The 15,952-nt window shown below is 46.3% G+C and overlaps 2 protein-coding genes across 4 annotated transcripts in view; one reads left to right on the top strand and one right to left on the bottom strand.

Moving 5' to 3' along the window:
- POM121C (POM121 transmembrane nucleoporin C) overlaps positions 1-8,280 on the top strand; it is a 29,319-nt gene extending 21,039 nt beyond the window's left edge. Inside the window, exons 8-13 of the mRNA XM_016199015.2 lie at positions 423-547; positions 672-774; positions 1,012-1,185; positions 2,107-3,777; positions 5,456-5,578; positions 6,025-8,280. Coding sequence (XP_016054501.2) covers positions 423-547; positions 672-774; positions 1,012-1,185; positions 2,107-3,777; positions 5,456-5,578; positions 6,025-6,122 — 2,294 coding nt within the window. The 3' untranslated portion in view covers positions 6,123-8,280. The remainder of the gene's footprint in view (positions 1-422; positions 548-671; positions 775-1,011; positions 1,186-2,106; positions 3,778-5,455; positions 5,579-6,024) is intronic.
- Positions 7,393-15,737, bottom strand: NSUN5 (NOP2/Sun RNA methyltransferase 5). 3 transcript variants are annotated; one of them, XM_016199017.2, is made up of 11 exons: positions 15,643-15,737; positions 15,436-15,558; positions 14,788-14,962; positions 14,591-14,699; positions 10,044-10,182; positions 9,838-9,953; positions 9,336-9,514; positions 8,922-9,132; positions 8,704-8,844; positions 8,516-8,633; positions 7,393-8,402 (listed from the first exon to the last, which is right to left on the bottom strand). In XM_016199017.2, exons 1-11 carry the CDS (start codon positions 15,733-15,735, stop codon positions 8,391-8,393), a joined length of 1,416 nt encoding a protein of 471 aa, XP_016054503.2. In that variant the 5' UTR covers positions 15,736-15,737; the 3' UTR covers positions 7,393-8,390. The 3 variants fall into 3 exon arrangements, with proteins under 3 accessions (XP_016054503.2, XP_087671720.1, XP_087671719.1); XM_087815594.1 differs by lacking the exons at positions 15,436-15,558; positions 15,643-15,737 and having other exon boundaries at positions 7,396-8,402; positions 14,591-14,691; positions 14,788-14,909; XM_087815593.1 differs by lacking the exon at positions 7,393-8,402 and having other exon boundaries at positions 8,570-8,844.
- Positions 15,738-15,952: the final 215 nt, after the last annotated feature.

Consider the following 15,952-nt stretch of genomic DNA (forward strand, 5'->3'; position numbering starts at 1 on the left):
TAGAAGTATTTATGGAAGATGTATAGACTACTACCTATTCAAAACACACTTTCAGCATTGCTGTGTAGAGGGCCTGGTATATACTGTCCTTCAGAGATTTATAGTCTAGTAAGGGAGAAAGGTGACATAAATAAATGCAGTGTAACCCAGGGTAACTGTGGGATAGGGATAAGCTTCAGTTGAGGTATCTGTGAACAGTCTAGGAATTATTGTCCAGCAATTGTATGCATCTAAAGTAATTCTCTCTTTATAGCCTCTTGACTCTTAGAAATAATCTTGCAAACAAGAGCCCAGATCATGGAAGATAAAATTTTTCAGAGACACCCAGAAAAAATTCAGTGTTACAAACCATGTGGATTAATACATCTGTCCATTTCTGGAAGAGGGGGAGGAAGAAAACAAGACTATCTTTCTTTCTTTAGTTGTAGATACAACCACATGGAAGAAACAGAACTTGAGGAATTCCCCATCTACACCTGGCAGCTCTGGGCAGCGTAAACGGAAGATTCAGCTGCTGCCCTCCAGGCGAGGGGACCAGCTGACTTTGGTATGGTCTTTTCCACCTACCTATCCATGCCCACCCCAGCTTAGCTCTTTTAAGTCGTATTAGGAAAGCTAAATACAGGTTTCTTCAATTTCTTCTGATTGACTTGACTTTTTCTCTTGGGTAGCCTCCACCTCCCCAGCTTGGTTATTCAATTACTGCTGAGGACCTAGACTTGGAAAAGAAAGCTTCATTACGGTGGTTTAACAAGGTCTTGGAAGATAAGACTGGTAAGGAATGAAGATCTTTCATACTCCAGGGAGAATTTGTTTATTTTTGGTCTTTCTCATCTGAGAAATACATTTGGGTCTTCAGTGGAATCTGGAGAACAGTAAGCACCGAGGTTGAGGGGAAGCATTTCTAAATGAATTATACTGAGACCCTGAGCATCCCCGTGCTCTACAATATGCTACTGGAAAGAATTCCCAAACCGGGGAGGACGATTAAATCTTCTCTTTCTTCCTTAGATGCTTCCTCGAGCTCTGTCACTGAGAACCCACCTACCACTCAGCCTTTTACTTTTACCCTGCCTACTGCTGGGACTGCTTCCTCCCCAACCTCTCCCCCAGCCCCAAGCACTAACCCACTGTTGGAGAGCTTGAAGAAGATGCAGAATTCCCCAGGCCCACCATCCTTCCCAGGTGAGTAGGAGAGCTTCCTTTAGAGCATATAATGACATCAGTCTTTGTTGAGATTGAAGTAAAAGCATCATGCCTGTCAGTCGCTGGAAATTATAAGGATTGAACCTACTTTGGCTTACCAGACCTGAGCTGATGTAAGCTTAAGAGCTTCAGGATTCTGTAATCAGGAAAATTTTGGGGAAGGGGAGCTGTAACACTTAAGCTAGGAAAAGAAGCTTAGTTTTGGTCGTCAGATGGCTCTTGATTTGAAACCTAGTTCCTTAGCTGCTCTGAGCCTTGCCATCATGTGTAAAATGAGAATAATGCTTAATTCATGAGGTATCACTGAAGTATAAATGTGATTACAGGGTTGAGATGTCACATGCTTATTAGACCACAGGCATAAGATAATATTATTTTTCCCTCTAGGTTTCCAAAGGGCTGTTGATTGGTCCAGCCCCCTGCCTTCATAGTACTGCATATACACACACTTCTGTTACTGTACTTTATCATGTAGTAGTAGTATGTGTTATATATCAGCCTGTCCCAGGGCTCAGGGGCAGAGACTTATCTCATTCATGGTTATATGCACTTAGCACATGGTAGGCAAATATAGTAAATCTTTGTTAGATGAGTGAGGTTTATCTAGGTTATTAGCTGGACTTGACTTCAGTTGATTGGATTTTCTTAAGTTTCCACACATTTAACCCCAATTAGGCAAAGTTTTATCCCCTACTGTTTTCCTTATGATCTATGAAGAGTGGAAATAAGGAACAGTTCCTTGATTTTTAAGGAATGAGTACTTTAAGGACCAGTGGCATAGATTTAGTCATATTTATTGACTTAAATCCCCAGCACTGTGGTAGGCACAGGGAGGATACAAAAGCATTGAATGTCGTCATGTGTGAGGTATTCAGAATTCGCTTTCTCTACTCTTCCCAGATGATTCAGCTGGAGTGGCAACCACTGTGGCCCATTCGCCTCTGAAGACACCCGGCCTTCTGAGCCCTCTTGGCTCTTCACAGTCAGAGCCCCTTCCAGGCACCTCCTCAGACTCCAAATCCACAGCTACTTTCTTGGGGTTGACCCCTACTTCTTCCACGACAGTAGTCACTGACACCACCAAGTCACCTCTGTCCCCTCAGGCTGAGACATCTGCCACAACCCAAGCCCTGTCTGCCCCATCCCCCACCCCCAAGCCAAGTCTTCTGTTTGGAATGCTGAGCACTCCACCGGCTAACCCTTCTGTCTCTGTAGCGCCTGCTATGTCTTCAACATCTCCCAAGTTCAAGCCCATTTTTGTGGTCCCACCCAAAAGCGAGAATGAGAGCCCCTTGCCATGTAGCCCTTCCAAGGTCACAACCCCAGCATCTTTTAGCTCTGCCCTCCCCACAACTACCAGCACCTCACCCCTCACTTTCAAGCCTATTTTTGACAACATAGGGCTACCTACATCTGTGCCCTTGTCAACTCCCTTCTCCTTCAATCAAACAACTACTCCAGCCACAACCACAGGCACCCCTCTTTTCACTGGCCAGGCCAGTGCCACCTCAACAGTGGCTTCCGTGACCACAGCCAGCACTTCTGCAGACTCGGCTTCAAAGCCTGCCTTTGGCTTTGGTGTGAGCAATGTGACCAGCACCATGAACAGCATGACTAGCACCACCACTTCCACCTCCCAGCCTTTCCTCTTTGGGAATCCCCCTGCCTCTGGTGCCAGCTTTACTCCAGCCATAGGCCCCATATTCCAGTTTGGCAAGCTTCCTGCCATGCCTACTTCAACAACGACGACAACGACCACCACCACCACCTTTGGCCAGTCCCTACCCAGTGCCGTGCAGGCAGCCACCAGCAACAGCACCGCTGGCTTTAGTGGTTTTGGCAGCACCCTTACAACCTCGGCCCCGGTCACCACCAGCCAGCCTACCCTGACATTCAGTAGCACTACCACCCCAACATTCAACATTCCCTTTGGCTCAAGCACCAAGGCCCCTCTCCCATCATATCCAGGAGCCAACCCCCAGCCTTTTGGGGCCACTGATGGGCAGCAACAGGGGGCTACAAAGCCAACCCTTGCCCCCAGCTTTGGCAACTCTTTTACTTTTGGAAACTCTGCAGCCCCAGCCCCAACTGCAACTCCAGCACCAACCCCAAGCCAGCCAGCCTTTGGCAACACTGCGCAGTCAGCTTTTGGTGGTTTGAAACCCACAGCCTCTGCCTTCGGCACCCCTGCCAGCACCCAGCCAGCCTTTGGCAGCACCACAGCTGTTTTCTCCTTTGGTGCAGCCACCACTTCTGGTTTTGGAGCTACAACCCAGACCACCAGCAGCGGGACCAGTAGCTCAGTGTTTGGCAGCACAGCGCCATCACCCTTCACGTTTGGGGGCTCAGCAGCCCCAGCTGGCAGTGGGGGGTTTGGGATCAATGTGGCTACCCCAGGCACCAGCTCTACCTCTGGAGCATTCAACTTTGGAGGAGGACAGAGTGGGACCACCGGCAGCACAGCCCCCTTTGGGGGAGGCTTGAGTCAAAACACGTTGGGCGCATCCAGCCAGAGCACACCCTTTGCCTTCAATGTGGCCAGCACGCCTGAGAGTAAGCCTGTGTTTGGAGGTAAGATTAGGAATTGATTTGGTCTCCTGTGCCAGGCTCTGTTTTAAGTGCTGGCATAGTTTGCTCTTAAGGAACTTTACATTATGGTTGTGAGGAGACAAGCATTAAATATATAAATAGGTCATATGACTATAAATGTCTTGATAAAATATGTAATTACTGACTGTAGAGGAGCTAGTTAGGTAATAAAGGAAGGCCTTTCTGAGGAAATGAATTTAAGCCAAGGCTATTTGACAGAAAGGGGTTGCGAGTAAGGGTGGGTAGGTGTGTGTGAGAGAGCGAGCTTTGCAGGTACAGGAGATAGCACAAAGGCCCAGAGGCAGAAACAAGCCTGGTATGAACAGAAAAAAGCAAGGTGTGGCTAGAAGTTTAAAAATGTAAATGGTATAAAAAGGGTTTGAGGCAGGCAGAGTTGAAGATCATCCATGGCCAGGGTTAAGTGTGTGGATTTTAAGTACTAAGGGAAATCACTAGAATTTCAAGCAGAGAAATGATCTTACTTGCCATGTAAAAGGTGAATTAGAAGTTTTGATCCTGATAGCTTCTGTTTTCTTCATTAAATAAGAAACCTTGGGGGGTGGATTAAGGTGAAATGTATATAGAGAAAGGTCTCAAAATAGTCATTTTGGAGAGTGGAAACGAAGGTAATGAGAAAGTGTAATAGAACTGCCAGGCAATTTAAGGGCTGGAAAATTGTGGTTATGAATTTTAAAGTGAGACCAGTTAGCACTGTTGTTTTTCCCCAGCAACATTCAGTCGTCAAGGTGTAGACCTAAAATAAGAGGATAGCTGGTAAAACCCAGCCTGTTTAAACTCAGGCAAGTATAGCAGGAGGGGCAGTGGACTTGGAGGTCTTGGTGAGATTAAAGAAATGCAGGACTACTAGAAATAGCGGGAAGAAAGAGTGCAGTAGTTGCAGTTAAGATTTGAGAGCTAGAGCAGTTCCTGGTGGTAACAAGGTATGACCATAGGAATGGTGGAGGTTGGGTAGAGGAATAGATTGGGGTGGAATGGTCTGGGCCTCAGGGAGCAAGAAAGGTACCTGTACGACATCAGGCTGAGACAAGCGCATATGAGAGAGAATGCAGCCTTCCCTCAGTGGGGCTAGAGAAAGCAGCGTCACTACTGGGCATTAGGTGAGGGCAAAAGAGTTTGCTGATGACTGAGTTCCATTGGAGGCCCATGGGCAGATTAGGGGACCTACCCGGTGGATCGGAGTGGTGGTGGGTTTGGTTGAAGGCTCAGATTTCTGGAGGGGATGGGACAGATAAATAGGGATAAAAGGCATAACATGATTAGTCCTGGTCGAAGGGAGTTAACCTGGTCAAGCTAGAAGTTGGGGATCCACTGAGTGTCCCCTTCTGCTATGTTTTGGTGAGTGCAGAGGTTCTACTGAGTGTCCAGAAGGCAACACTGAGGGTCTTTTTGTCTGCTGCCCCTCAGTAGTTAGCAGATTGGGAGAGAGGTAAGTTTACCTGGAGCACCAAGTGTTAAGATGTACTTACGCCGTGCAATTCCTTTTGGTGGATGAACCAGAACAGTGATTCAGGATTAAGGTGTCCTGTGGAGAAGGCCCATACAAAGAGCAGATCTCCCTGCAAGTTTCATTACCATCTGCTTTGATGCCTTCTGCTCACTGGCCTAGTCTCTACAGTTCTCTGCTCTCTCTCCATTCTAGGCACCTCCACACCCACCTTTGGTCAGAACACCCCTACCCCTGGAGTGGGCACATCAGGCAGCAGCCTCTCCTTTGGGGCATCCTCAACACCCACCCAAGGCTTTGTTGGAGTCGGACCCTTTGGTAAGCTTGGCAAGTCTCTTTGTTGCCAGCGTGGCTTGCTTATTCCTCTCTGAAGAGGGAATAGGGTGGGGTGGGCTGGCAGGTTTCTGGCTGAGGCCTTTTCCGGAAGATCAGGCTCATAAGCATGAGAAAGATGTGGGCAGGCTGAGAGTCCAGCACAACCCAGGTTTGGAGTTGGCAGCAGAGAGCAAAGCCTTATTGGGCCAGATTTCCTGGATCACTAGAAAATTGGGTAAAAATGTCTTCCTGGGCCTCTCCCAAACTACCTATGATTCTGGGGTTTTGCGTTTTCAGTTAGGTCCATCCCCCAAAGCAATTGATACAGCTTAGGAAGCCCTATTCAAGCACCCACAGTCCTATTGGCCTGACCTTCCAGGGATTAGAGCACCCAAAGAAGTGTTTTCAGGGAGCAGCTGCCCTGATGAGATTTTGTTGAATCTTTCCAGGATCGGCGGCCCCTTCATTTTCCATTGGTGCAGGATCCAAGACCCCAGGGGCTCGACAGCGACTGCAGGCCCGAAGGCAACACACCCGCAAGAAATAGCCTTTGTCCCTTGCCTCCATTCCCCCAACCCCTTGCCCAAATCTGGACCTTGGTACCTGCTAGGAAGAGCCTCTAACCCATCTAGTTCCATAAAGCAAACCTACACCAGACCTCTGGCTTCAGCCACCAGGGAGGTGGTAGCAGCCCTGGGGCCATTTCCCTTCGAGGAAGCAGAAGCCTCAGACCTCTTGGTGGAGGGGGAGGCAGGATGTGGCAGGGCAGAAGCCTGATACCTTTACTTGAACAGTTCCACTGGTGAGGCTGGAGAGAACTAAAGAAACATCTGTACATATTGTCCACTTCCCTGACTTGTTTTGTGTATAAGCTTAGTCAGGCGGCCTTCCTTCCCGCCTTTCCCCGAGAGCCGTCTTTGCTGGAGGGTAGCAAATAGAGCCCTGCCCACCTCTCTCTCTCTGGTATGCATTTGATGGGATTGGGGGAAATGGATTATCCCTAAAGCTTTACCTTGCTTGGCTTGGCTATAAAAAGTGGTTCTCTGGTCCCTTTAGGGGACTGTTTCCTCATTTCTTGCTGCTTTGTCCCTCAACTGGTTCCTTGCAGGATCTATTGCTCTTTAAATGATCTGAATCAAGCTTTGCCTTGAAGACCCCAGTGGATGCTGCTCCTGTTGTTTCACTTCCTCTTGCCAAGTCTGAGTCAGTGTTTTGTCCCCAACCCTTTCTGCCAGTTTGGCCCCTAAAAGCTTGGTGGCTCAAGACTGTTAGCCTGGCAGATCCAGGAGTGATCCCTCACTCCAGGGAGGGAAGCTCTTGGAGCAGACAGGATGCTCACCGCTGCTTTCAGCTGCCTCCTTGCCCACCATCCCCGCTGGCCTCATTGGGCATGTCTGCCTCTCCGGGATTGTATGTTTAAAGCCTTGTCCTGTGTTACTTTGTCTGATGCTCATGTCTATTTCTCTTTGAATCGAGTTTGGAGGAAGAATTGAATTGTATGAGTGGCGGCATGTTGGTAGTGCCGGACTTAACTGTTTCAAGGTTCTGGGACTTAGCTAATTGAATGTGGAAAGTAGCACCACTTTATGGCTACAAGTGCCAACTCTTGGATTTTCAAATGGTGTTTTGACTTTAAGGGCTGGCAGCCCAGGAGGATAGGGCCATGGGGAAGCAAAGACCTCTTCCCTCTGCTGTTTCTCTCCTACTTATCTGACCTCACAGGAGGCTAAATCACCCCTAGTATATGTTAGAAAACCTAAATTAATGAACCACACTTTCAAATTCTTAGTTGTCATCCCCCCCACCCCTCCCAGCAGGGCCTCCAACCCTTCTTTTCTTCCTTTGTTTCAAAACCACATACCCCAGGCCTAACAGCCTTGCTGCCATGCCCATCCTCTTTGGGAGAAGTATGAATGTGTGTGTCTAAATTAAAAGAAAAAAATATTTAAACATTTTTTAACAAAATAAAAATTTATTTTTGTATTTAAGCTAAATTGCCTTTTAAATTCCTTCAAGCTTGGTTCACTGAGGTGGTTAAGTATAAATGCTGTTGATTAGGAATTAGCTGTATAGTTAAGTTATGCCTGTGTGAAGAAGAGGTTCCAGTGCTGTCCAGGCAGCTTTCCTGAGGGACTAGAGCTCCTTCTGGACACATTATGTAAACTGTAATTCTTATTTTATAAATAATGTGATGTAGGTGTAACTAGTCTCTCCTCACCCTTTTGTGACTGAGGTTGAATGTTTTGTGGCAGGGGACTGACTGCTCCTCCCCGCCCCCAAGAAGAGCTCTGTTAATACTTAACTGTCTGTGGAGCTGAGGAGGGAGCCTGAACCTCAAGTCCCAAATACCTACTAGAATTGGAGGGGTGGAGTGGGGCACGGGCCTAGAAATCAAGCTTCTACCTATACCTTACGTAAGGTAGACCCTCTTAGTTTTAGTACTCTAAGCTAGTTTACCTCAGTTCCACAGGCAGGACAGTTGGTCCAGGAACCCCCTGAAGAGGGTGTCCTGGCACGGCCTGAGTGTGAGTGTGTGAGTGTGTATGTGTACATGTACGTGCACTGGACAGGAACGGGAGGCTGGGACTTTCCATTACCAATAAAGACTTAATTCCTGTGAGTCTAGTTGGAATTTTTAGTATGAATGTGAGATTTTTCTCCTTGCTTATGTCATTAAGAATAAAAAAAAACTGTGATCTATCGTAGACCATGTCTTGCCTTTTATTTTTGTGGGTCGCACTTCTCTCACCAGCAAGAACATGGCTCGAAAAGGATGAGGAAATCCACTCCATCTTCCCAGCTGGAGACGCGGTTATCAGTTTCCTTCCTATAGCAACGAAAAGAACAGAACCTTTCAAAAACTAAACTGCTGCCTGGGGCTAAGATGAAGGGAGAACTAGTGTCTTCCTTTCCTCCCAAGAAGTCAAAAGCTTTGAGCACCTGCTGTGTGCAAGGTAGCGGGCTAGGAGCAGCTGCTGCTTTTCGCCGCCTCTTCTTTCTCTTTGGACCTGGGCTGGGCCTCAGTTCTGGTGCTGATACTTCGGCCTGTGAGACTGAGCTAGAAGAAAAGTATAAGTTAGATGTGTCCCAGTCTTCCAGCATCTTCCCAGTAGGCCTCATGCTCTCACCTTTGCACCTCTACCCGTTCAAGTACAGCAATGAAGAAGCCACCAGTGAGCGTGGTCTCAGGGGAGGCCCGGAGGCAGTGTTCCGCCCCTAGAAAAGTGTTAAGGCCTCGGTGGGGCCAGGAGGGTAGGACAGGAGCTAGCCTGTGGAGAAGAAATAGCACAAACTTCTAGGTAAAAGAGCATTCTCCCTCCCCAAAACCCTGCTGGAAACCCACTACCTGAAGGTTCCTGAACTTTGCCGCAGGGCCTCCTGTACAACATCTTCATTCTCCTCTTGACAAAGGGAACACGTGGAGTAGACCAGGCGCTGCAGGGACGGGAAAGTGAGTGCATGGCACAGAGCTCGCTGCTGGAACCCTGCCAGGGCACGCAGGCGTTCCTTGCTAGGTATACCTGCCCCAGGCTCCTCCAGCTGTCTGGTCAGCATACCTAGGGGAAAGAGTGCATTAATTACAGACTGCTTATTTCATACTGAAATTCCCACTTTATAAATGAGAACATTTGCCCACGGTCACAACACAATTTGGATCACAACTAAACTATAAACCCAAGACCCAAATGAGCTGCTACCCTTTCTGCTCTAAGGCTGCTCTGAACGTGGGTCCCTAGGCCATGATTTCTCCCCGTCTCACCAGAGCCACTACAAGAAGGATCCAGCAAAATGTACTGGACCTGACGATAACGCTGGTCTGAGGGTGAAACTGCCAGGAAGTCCTCTTCGGCTAGCTGGCAGCAAGAGACTCCAGCCCGGGCCAGCAGAGTAGCCATAGACGCCAACCGCTTGGCATCCAGGTCAAAGGCAAAGATCTTCCTACAGAAAAAGGCAAAGTTGAGGTTAACAGTTTATACAGCATCTAACAGACCACAACTCTCATACAAACATGCACAGTAAGTCAGGACACATAGAAGTTAACATTTAAATGGCGTGCAAGGACTAAGGAATTCACATCTCACACCTGCAACCCCCTGGGAAGTTTATCTTGGGGCTATACCAGGAACTGCCCTAGGTCCAGAAGGAAATATTTAAAGGAAAATCTTTCAGCCTTCAGACCTATTGGAAAAACAAGTTCCTTATTTCTTCTCACCAGCTACAGGATCAGACTCCATTCCCTTCTGTCTGACCACGGCACTCACCCTTGGTTCTTCAGAAGAGCAGCCAAGTGACTGGTCTTATTGCCTGGGGCAGCACACGCATCAATGACATGGGAACCCGGGGGCGGAGCCAGCAGCATGGCTGGGAGACAGCTAGCCTGGCAGGGAAGAGCATAGTGGCTGGGTGAACAGAGACTCCAAGCTGGTCACTCCCACACATTCTTCCCTTTTCCACCCACCTTCCCTACCTTGTCTTGTAAGATGAGGTGACCAGCATGATAAAGCGGATGTTCATGCAGATCCGTTTGGGCAGGAAACACAAGCAATTCTGGCAACAAGGGATCCAGAAGAAAACACTTCCCTTTGAGGGCCCTTAGGTCCTCGATGCTGTCAGGGAACAAGAACCATTCAATCAACATTTTCTGAATTGTTCCATGCCAGGCACCAGGCTGGGCATTTTACACATTACCTCACATGTTAACCATTCCTGCAATAAATGTTCAAGACTGCTACGAAGAAATAAACAGGGTGCTAAGACAGTCTGGGTTCTCAGACCAGACACTTGTTTCAGGATCCACCTCAGCTCTTTGCCAGTGGTGGGAGGGAACATGAACAAGTGCTTTATCTCAGCCTCTCTGCACTTCTGGAAAATGGTAGCTGTGAGGATTAAATGAGTCAATACATGCAAAATACTTAGGAAAACACATGGCACAAATTAGGCACTCAATAAATGTTAGACCTCAAGGAGAGGCTACTTTGGGGGGAATTGGATGGTGAAGGGCGGGTGGAAGGGAGAAAAGAATTGAGCTGACTCCTAATGAGTGGGTGAGTAATGTGAGGAGCTGAGATGAAAACTACATTCACTAAACTCTGTAAAGGAGCATTGTCTACTCTACCTGACCCACATAGAAACAGGCCTAGAGAACAGTGTCTCAGTTCATAAAGCCATCAAGCAGCAGAGCTGGAATTCAAACCCGTACACAGCCATTCTCTTCTCTACTTCCCTGGTCTCTAAGCAACAAGCTCCAGGCAGGAGGAGGAACACCCAAAACATGTGGGGGGAGGGGCAAGGACAGCTTCCCAGAGCTGTCAAAGGACAGAAGAGGAGGAAGGAATGAGTCCAGGGGAGAGGTGGGAAAGCATCAGAGCCGAGAGCAACAACTGCTGTGAGAAGAACAGGTGTACAGAGTGCCACGGCAGATGGGCCTGGAGAGGAAGCAGGGGGCATAGCACAATGGAGAACCAAGAGAGGGTTTCCAACAGGGGAGTAACGCTTTGGAATGGTTTCAGATCTTTCTGCAGCCAACCAAATTACGATGAGTGCCAAACCTAGGTAATGTCCAGGACAAAAAGGAAGGAAGAGATTTGAGAAAGATGCTGAAGGCAAAGTAGTGAATGACTGGAGGGAAAGGAGGCAAGCATCTAGGATGATTGTTTCTGGTTTGACCAAACAGATGCATAATTATATCTGTTAGGTTAAAATAGGGAATGCAGAAGTTGCAAAGTTCAGGAATGCAAGGATAGTTCAAATTAATCAATGTGATACATCACATTAACAAAATAAAGGATAAAAATAACTCAATAGGTGCAGCAGAAGCATTTGACAAACACCCATTTATGACAAAAACTCTAAACAAAGTTGGTATAGAAGAAACTTACCTCAACATAATAAAGGCCATATAGGACAAACCCAGAGCTAATATCAAATTCAATGGTGAAAAGCTGAAAGCTTTTCCTCTAAGATCAGGAACAAGACAAGGCCACTTTTATTCAACACAGTACTGAAGTCCTAGCCACAGCAATTAGGCAAGAAAAGAAATAAAGGCATCTAAATTGGAAAAGAAAAAGTAAAACTGTCATTATTTGCAAATGACATATATATAGAAAACTCAAGACTCCACCAAAAAACTTTTAGAATTAGTAAACAAAATCAGTAAAGTTGCAGGATAAAAAAAAATCCACACACAAAAATATGTGCTTTTCAATACACTAATCATCAGAAGTTTTAAAACAATCCCATTTACAATTGCATCAAAAAGAATAAAATACCTCAGAATAAATTTAACCAAGGAAGTAAAAGACCTGTAGACTGAAAACTATTTAAGATATTAATGAAAGAAATTGAAGACACAAATAAATGGAAAGATATTCCATGCTCATGGGTTGGAAGAATATTGTTACAATGTCCATATTACCCAAAGCAATCAACACATTCGATGGAATCCCCATCAAAATTCTAGTGGCATTTTTCACAGAAATAGAACAAATAATCCTAAAGTTTGTATGGAACCCCAAAAGACCCAAATAGCCAAAGCAACCTTCAGAAAGAACAAAGCTGGAGGCATCATGCTCCCTGATTTCACGTATTACAGGGCTATAGTAAAACAGTATGGTATTGCAATAAAAACTGACACATAGATCAATGAAACAGTACAGAGAGCCCAGAAATAAACCCACACATATATGATCAATTTATGACAAAGGAGCCAAGAATATACAATGGGGAAAGGACAATCTTTTCAATAAATGGTGTTGGGAAAACTGGACAGCCACAGGCAAAAGAATGAAACAGGACCACTCCCTTATACCATATACAACAATCAACTCAAAATGGGTTAAAGACTTGAATGTAAGACCAGAAACCATAAGACTCCTAGAATAAAACAGAGGCAGTAAGCTCCTTGACATCAGTCTTGGTAATGACTTTTTGGATTTGTCACCAAAAGGAAAAATAAACAAGTAGGCCCATATCAAACTAAAAAGCTTCTGCACAGCAAAGGAAACCATCAACAAAATGAAGATGTAGCCTAATGAATGATAGAAAATATGTGCAAATCATATATAAGGGGTTAATATCCAAAATATATAAAGAATTCATAAAACTCAGTAGCAAACAGCAGCAAATAATCCAATTAAAAAGTGGGCACAGAATAGACATTATTCCAAAGAAGACACAGATGGCCAACAGGTACATGAAAATAGCCCCAACATTAATCATCAGGAAACGAAAATCAAAACCACAATGAAATATCAACTCACACCTGCTAGAATGGGTATTATCAAAAACACAAGAAATAACAAGTATTGGCAAGGATGTGGGGGAAAGAACCCTTGTGCACCATTGGTGGGAAAGTAAATTCCAAATGGGAAACAGTACAGAATTTCCTCAAAAATTTAAAAACAAAACTACCATATGATCCAGCAATTTCACTTTTGAGTATTTACCTAAAGGAAAGCACTAATTTGAAAAGATATCTGCACCCCCATGTTCAATGCAGAATTATATACAATGGCCAAGACATGGAAACAACCATGTGCCCATCGGTGGGTGAATTAAAAAAAAAAAAATGTGACACACAATGAAATATTATTCAGTCATAAAGAATAATGAAATCTGCCCTGGCCGGTTTTGCTCAGTGGTTAGAGCATTGGCCCCAAGACCAAAAGGTTCTATCCCTGCCCATCAGGGCTCATTCGGGAGGTAACCAATTGATGCGTCTCTCTCACATGGATATTTCTCCTCCCCCCTACCCCTGCCCCCTTCCACTGTCTCTGAAAATCAATGAAAAAAATATCCTCGGGTGAGGATGAAGAAAAAAAAGAAATCTTGCCATTTTCTTTTTCTCTTTTTTTTTTTTAGTGTAAGTTGAAATTTTGCCATTTTTTGACAAGATGGGTGGACCTTAAGGGCAAAGTCAGAGAGAAAAAGACAAATATCTTATCATCTGAGATGATAGATACAAAGCTCACAGATACAAAGAACACATCTGGGGGGGGAGCAAAATGGGTGAAGGGAGTCAAAAGGTACAAACTTCCAATTATTAAATAAGTCATGAGAATGTAATGTCCAGCCCGGCTGGCATGGCTCAGAGCTTGAGCATCAACCTATGATCCAAGAGATTGTGGTTTGAGTCCTGGTCAGGGCACATGCCCGGGCTGCGGGATTGATCCGCAGTATGGGGTGTGCAGGAGGCAGACAATCAATGACTCTCTCATCATTGATGCTTCTATCTCCCTCTCCCTCTCCCTCTCTCTAAAAATCAATAAAGACATATTTTGTTTAAAAATGTAATGTACAGCATGGTGACTACAGTTAATAATACTGTATTGCATATTCAAAAGTTGCTAAGAGAATAAATCTTAAAAGTTCTCTTTACAAGAAAAAAATTGTTTGTAGCCATATAGTGGTGTATGTTAACTACACATATTGTAGTATTTTGCCATATATACAAATATCTAATCATTTCACTGTACCCCTGAAACTAACATAACGTTATGTCAATTATACCTCAATTTGAAAAAGGAATACTGCAAAATAATCCAATAACCTGTTTAAGCATATTTTTTGGAAGAATTACTTTTAAATCTTGAATTTTGAATAAACATGACTGAACAACAACAAAAAAAGGTGCAAAGTTCAGAGGATGGATGAATTTAGTTTGACACATGCTGCGATTGTGGTGTCTGTGAAGCACTGACATGAACTTGAGGGTATGAATACAAGAGAGAAGTCTAGACTGGGAAACAAGAATCATCAGGTGAGAAATAGGAGTTAGAGCTAGAGAAGAAACTGAGGGATAGATATATTAGAAGAATGTCAATGGGACTGCTAAAACAATCAATATTTAAGGATAGAGGAAGACAGGCCTTGGAAGGGGATGGAGAAACTGCTGTAAAAATAGAAAGAAACCCCGAATACTGTCACAACCACTTTGCCTCTCCCTTCCCATTCACATCCCCAGTGCCCCCAGGCACCTCCCTAGATTAGGGCAGCCGGTCCGGGTTGTATGCTCACCTGGAAGCCCGACCCTGGTAGGAGAAACCTTGTCTCTTGAAATAATCGATTGCATCATCAGAGCAGGTCTTGAGAGTGTTCACCCGCACAAATCGAGGCACCTGGGAGGCTAGGAAGCAATCAGCAGTCAGTGGGCAGGAACACAGCCCTCCTTTAAGGGCCTGATGGCTAACCTCCTCTCCCACAACTCAGCTCACCTGGGCCAGGCACACATCCCACTTCCAACAAGTCTTCATTCCTGCTCACACCTCGATGAACCTTCAGCCGGGCTAACTCAGCCTTCAGCCTTGCCTGGTGCCGGTTCAGCAGAGGTTTCCATTTGCCTCCTCCCCCTCTAAAGCCTCTTCCCAGCAACAACTCATACACTAACACCTGGAGATGGAGAGACCAAGAGACAAAAAAACCTAGGCATTAATGCCTTCCAACTCCATAGTGTTGTAACTGGAAAGGCTGAACAAACCACCTGTCCACACAGTAACAGGTAAAAGTGAGGTACCTTGTCCAAGGTGACACAAAATTAATGGCAGATATAGGATTCGAACCTGATATTTTGCTTCTCCAGCCCCGAACCCTTTCTAAATGGCTGAATCCTCCTTCTCAGCAACATCACCCTTTTGTTTTACCTAAAGGGTCCCTACCATTCCTACTTTGTACTTTCGTTATTTAATCTTTCACACAAAGCTCGAAATTAAAGCATTTTCATCCCACCTCAATTCGTAACTCAGAGGGGGGCTGCGCATCCTCATTTCAGAGGAACGACTTAATCGAGTCACAACGTGGGCGGTACAGCGCCGGGACCAGGTTAGGAGGACTCACTGGCCGGCCCAACCCACCCCGCCGGTCACCTTAGCCAGGTGAGGTCGCAGCTTCTTCTCCGCGCGGAGGAGGCCGGCGCTGGAGATGACGGCGTCCAGCACGGCCGAGTAGCGTTGCGTCTCGCACACCAGCGCGTACAGCTGCTTCACGTTCTGCGCGAGGCCAAAGAGACACAAGCTGAGGCGGGGCCCAGGCTAGGCCCCTTCCCCAGCCGGCGGGAACCCAAACCCCGCTACCTGGAAACTGCTAGCGTACACCAGCCCCTTGATCGAGCCCTGGCGGCTCTCAACGCCAGCCAGCACGGCCGCTGCCGCCGCGTACAGCGCCATGCACCACTCCCGCGCGCCTTTACGGCTCTGTCGCGACGTTCACCGGGCTTTGCGCCGCCGCCAGCCCAGACTTCCGGAGTTAAAGGGCACAGAAGTGCGGACCCGGAAGCCCCAGTGCCAACCGGGTCTCCCAAGGCGGATGTCGGTTTACACGTGTTAGATTCGGGAAGCAGGCTGTGGGAGCGCACTGCTCCACTTCTTGTTACATCTTAACTTT

The sequence above is a fragment of the Miniopterus natalensis genome, chromosome 3, assembly GCF_054644295.1.
Source record: "Miniopterus natalensis isolate mMinNat1 chromosome 3, mMinNat1.hap1, whole genome shotgun sequence".
Taxonomy (NCBI): domain Eukaryota; kingdom Metazoa; phylum Chordata; class Mammalia; order Chiroptera; family Miniopteridae; genus Miniopterus; species Miniopterus natalensis.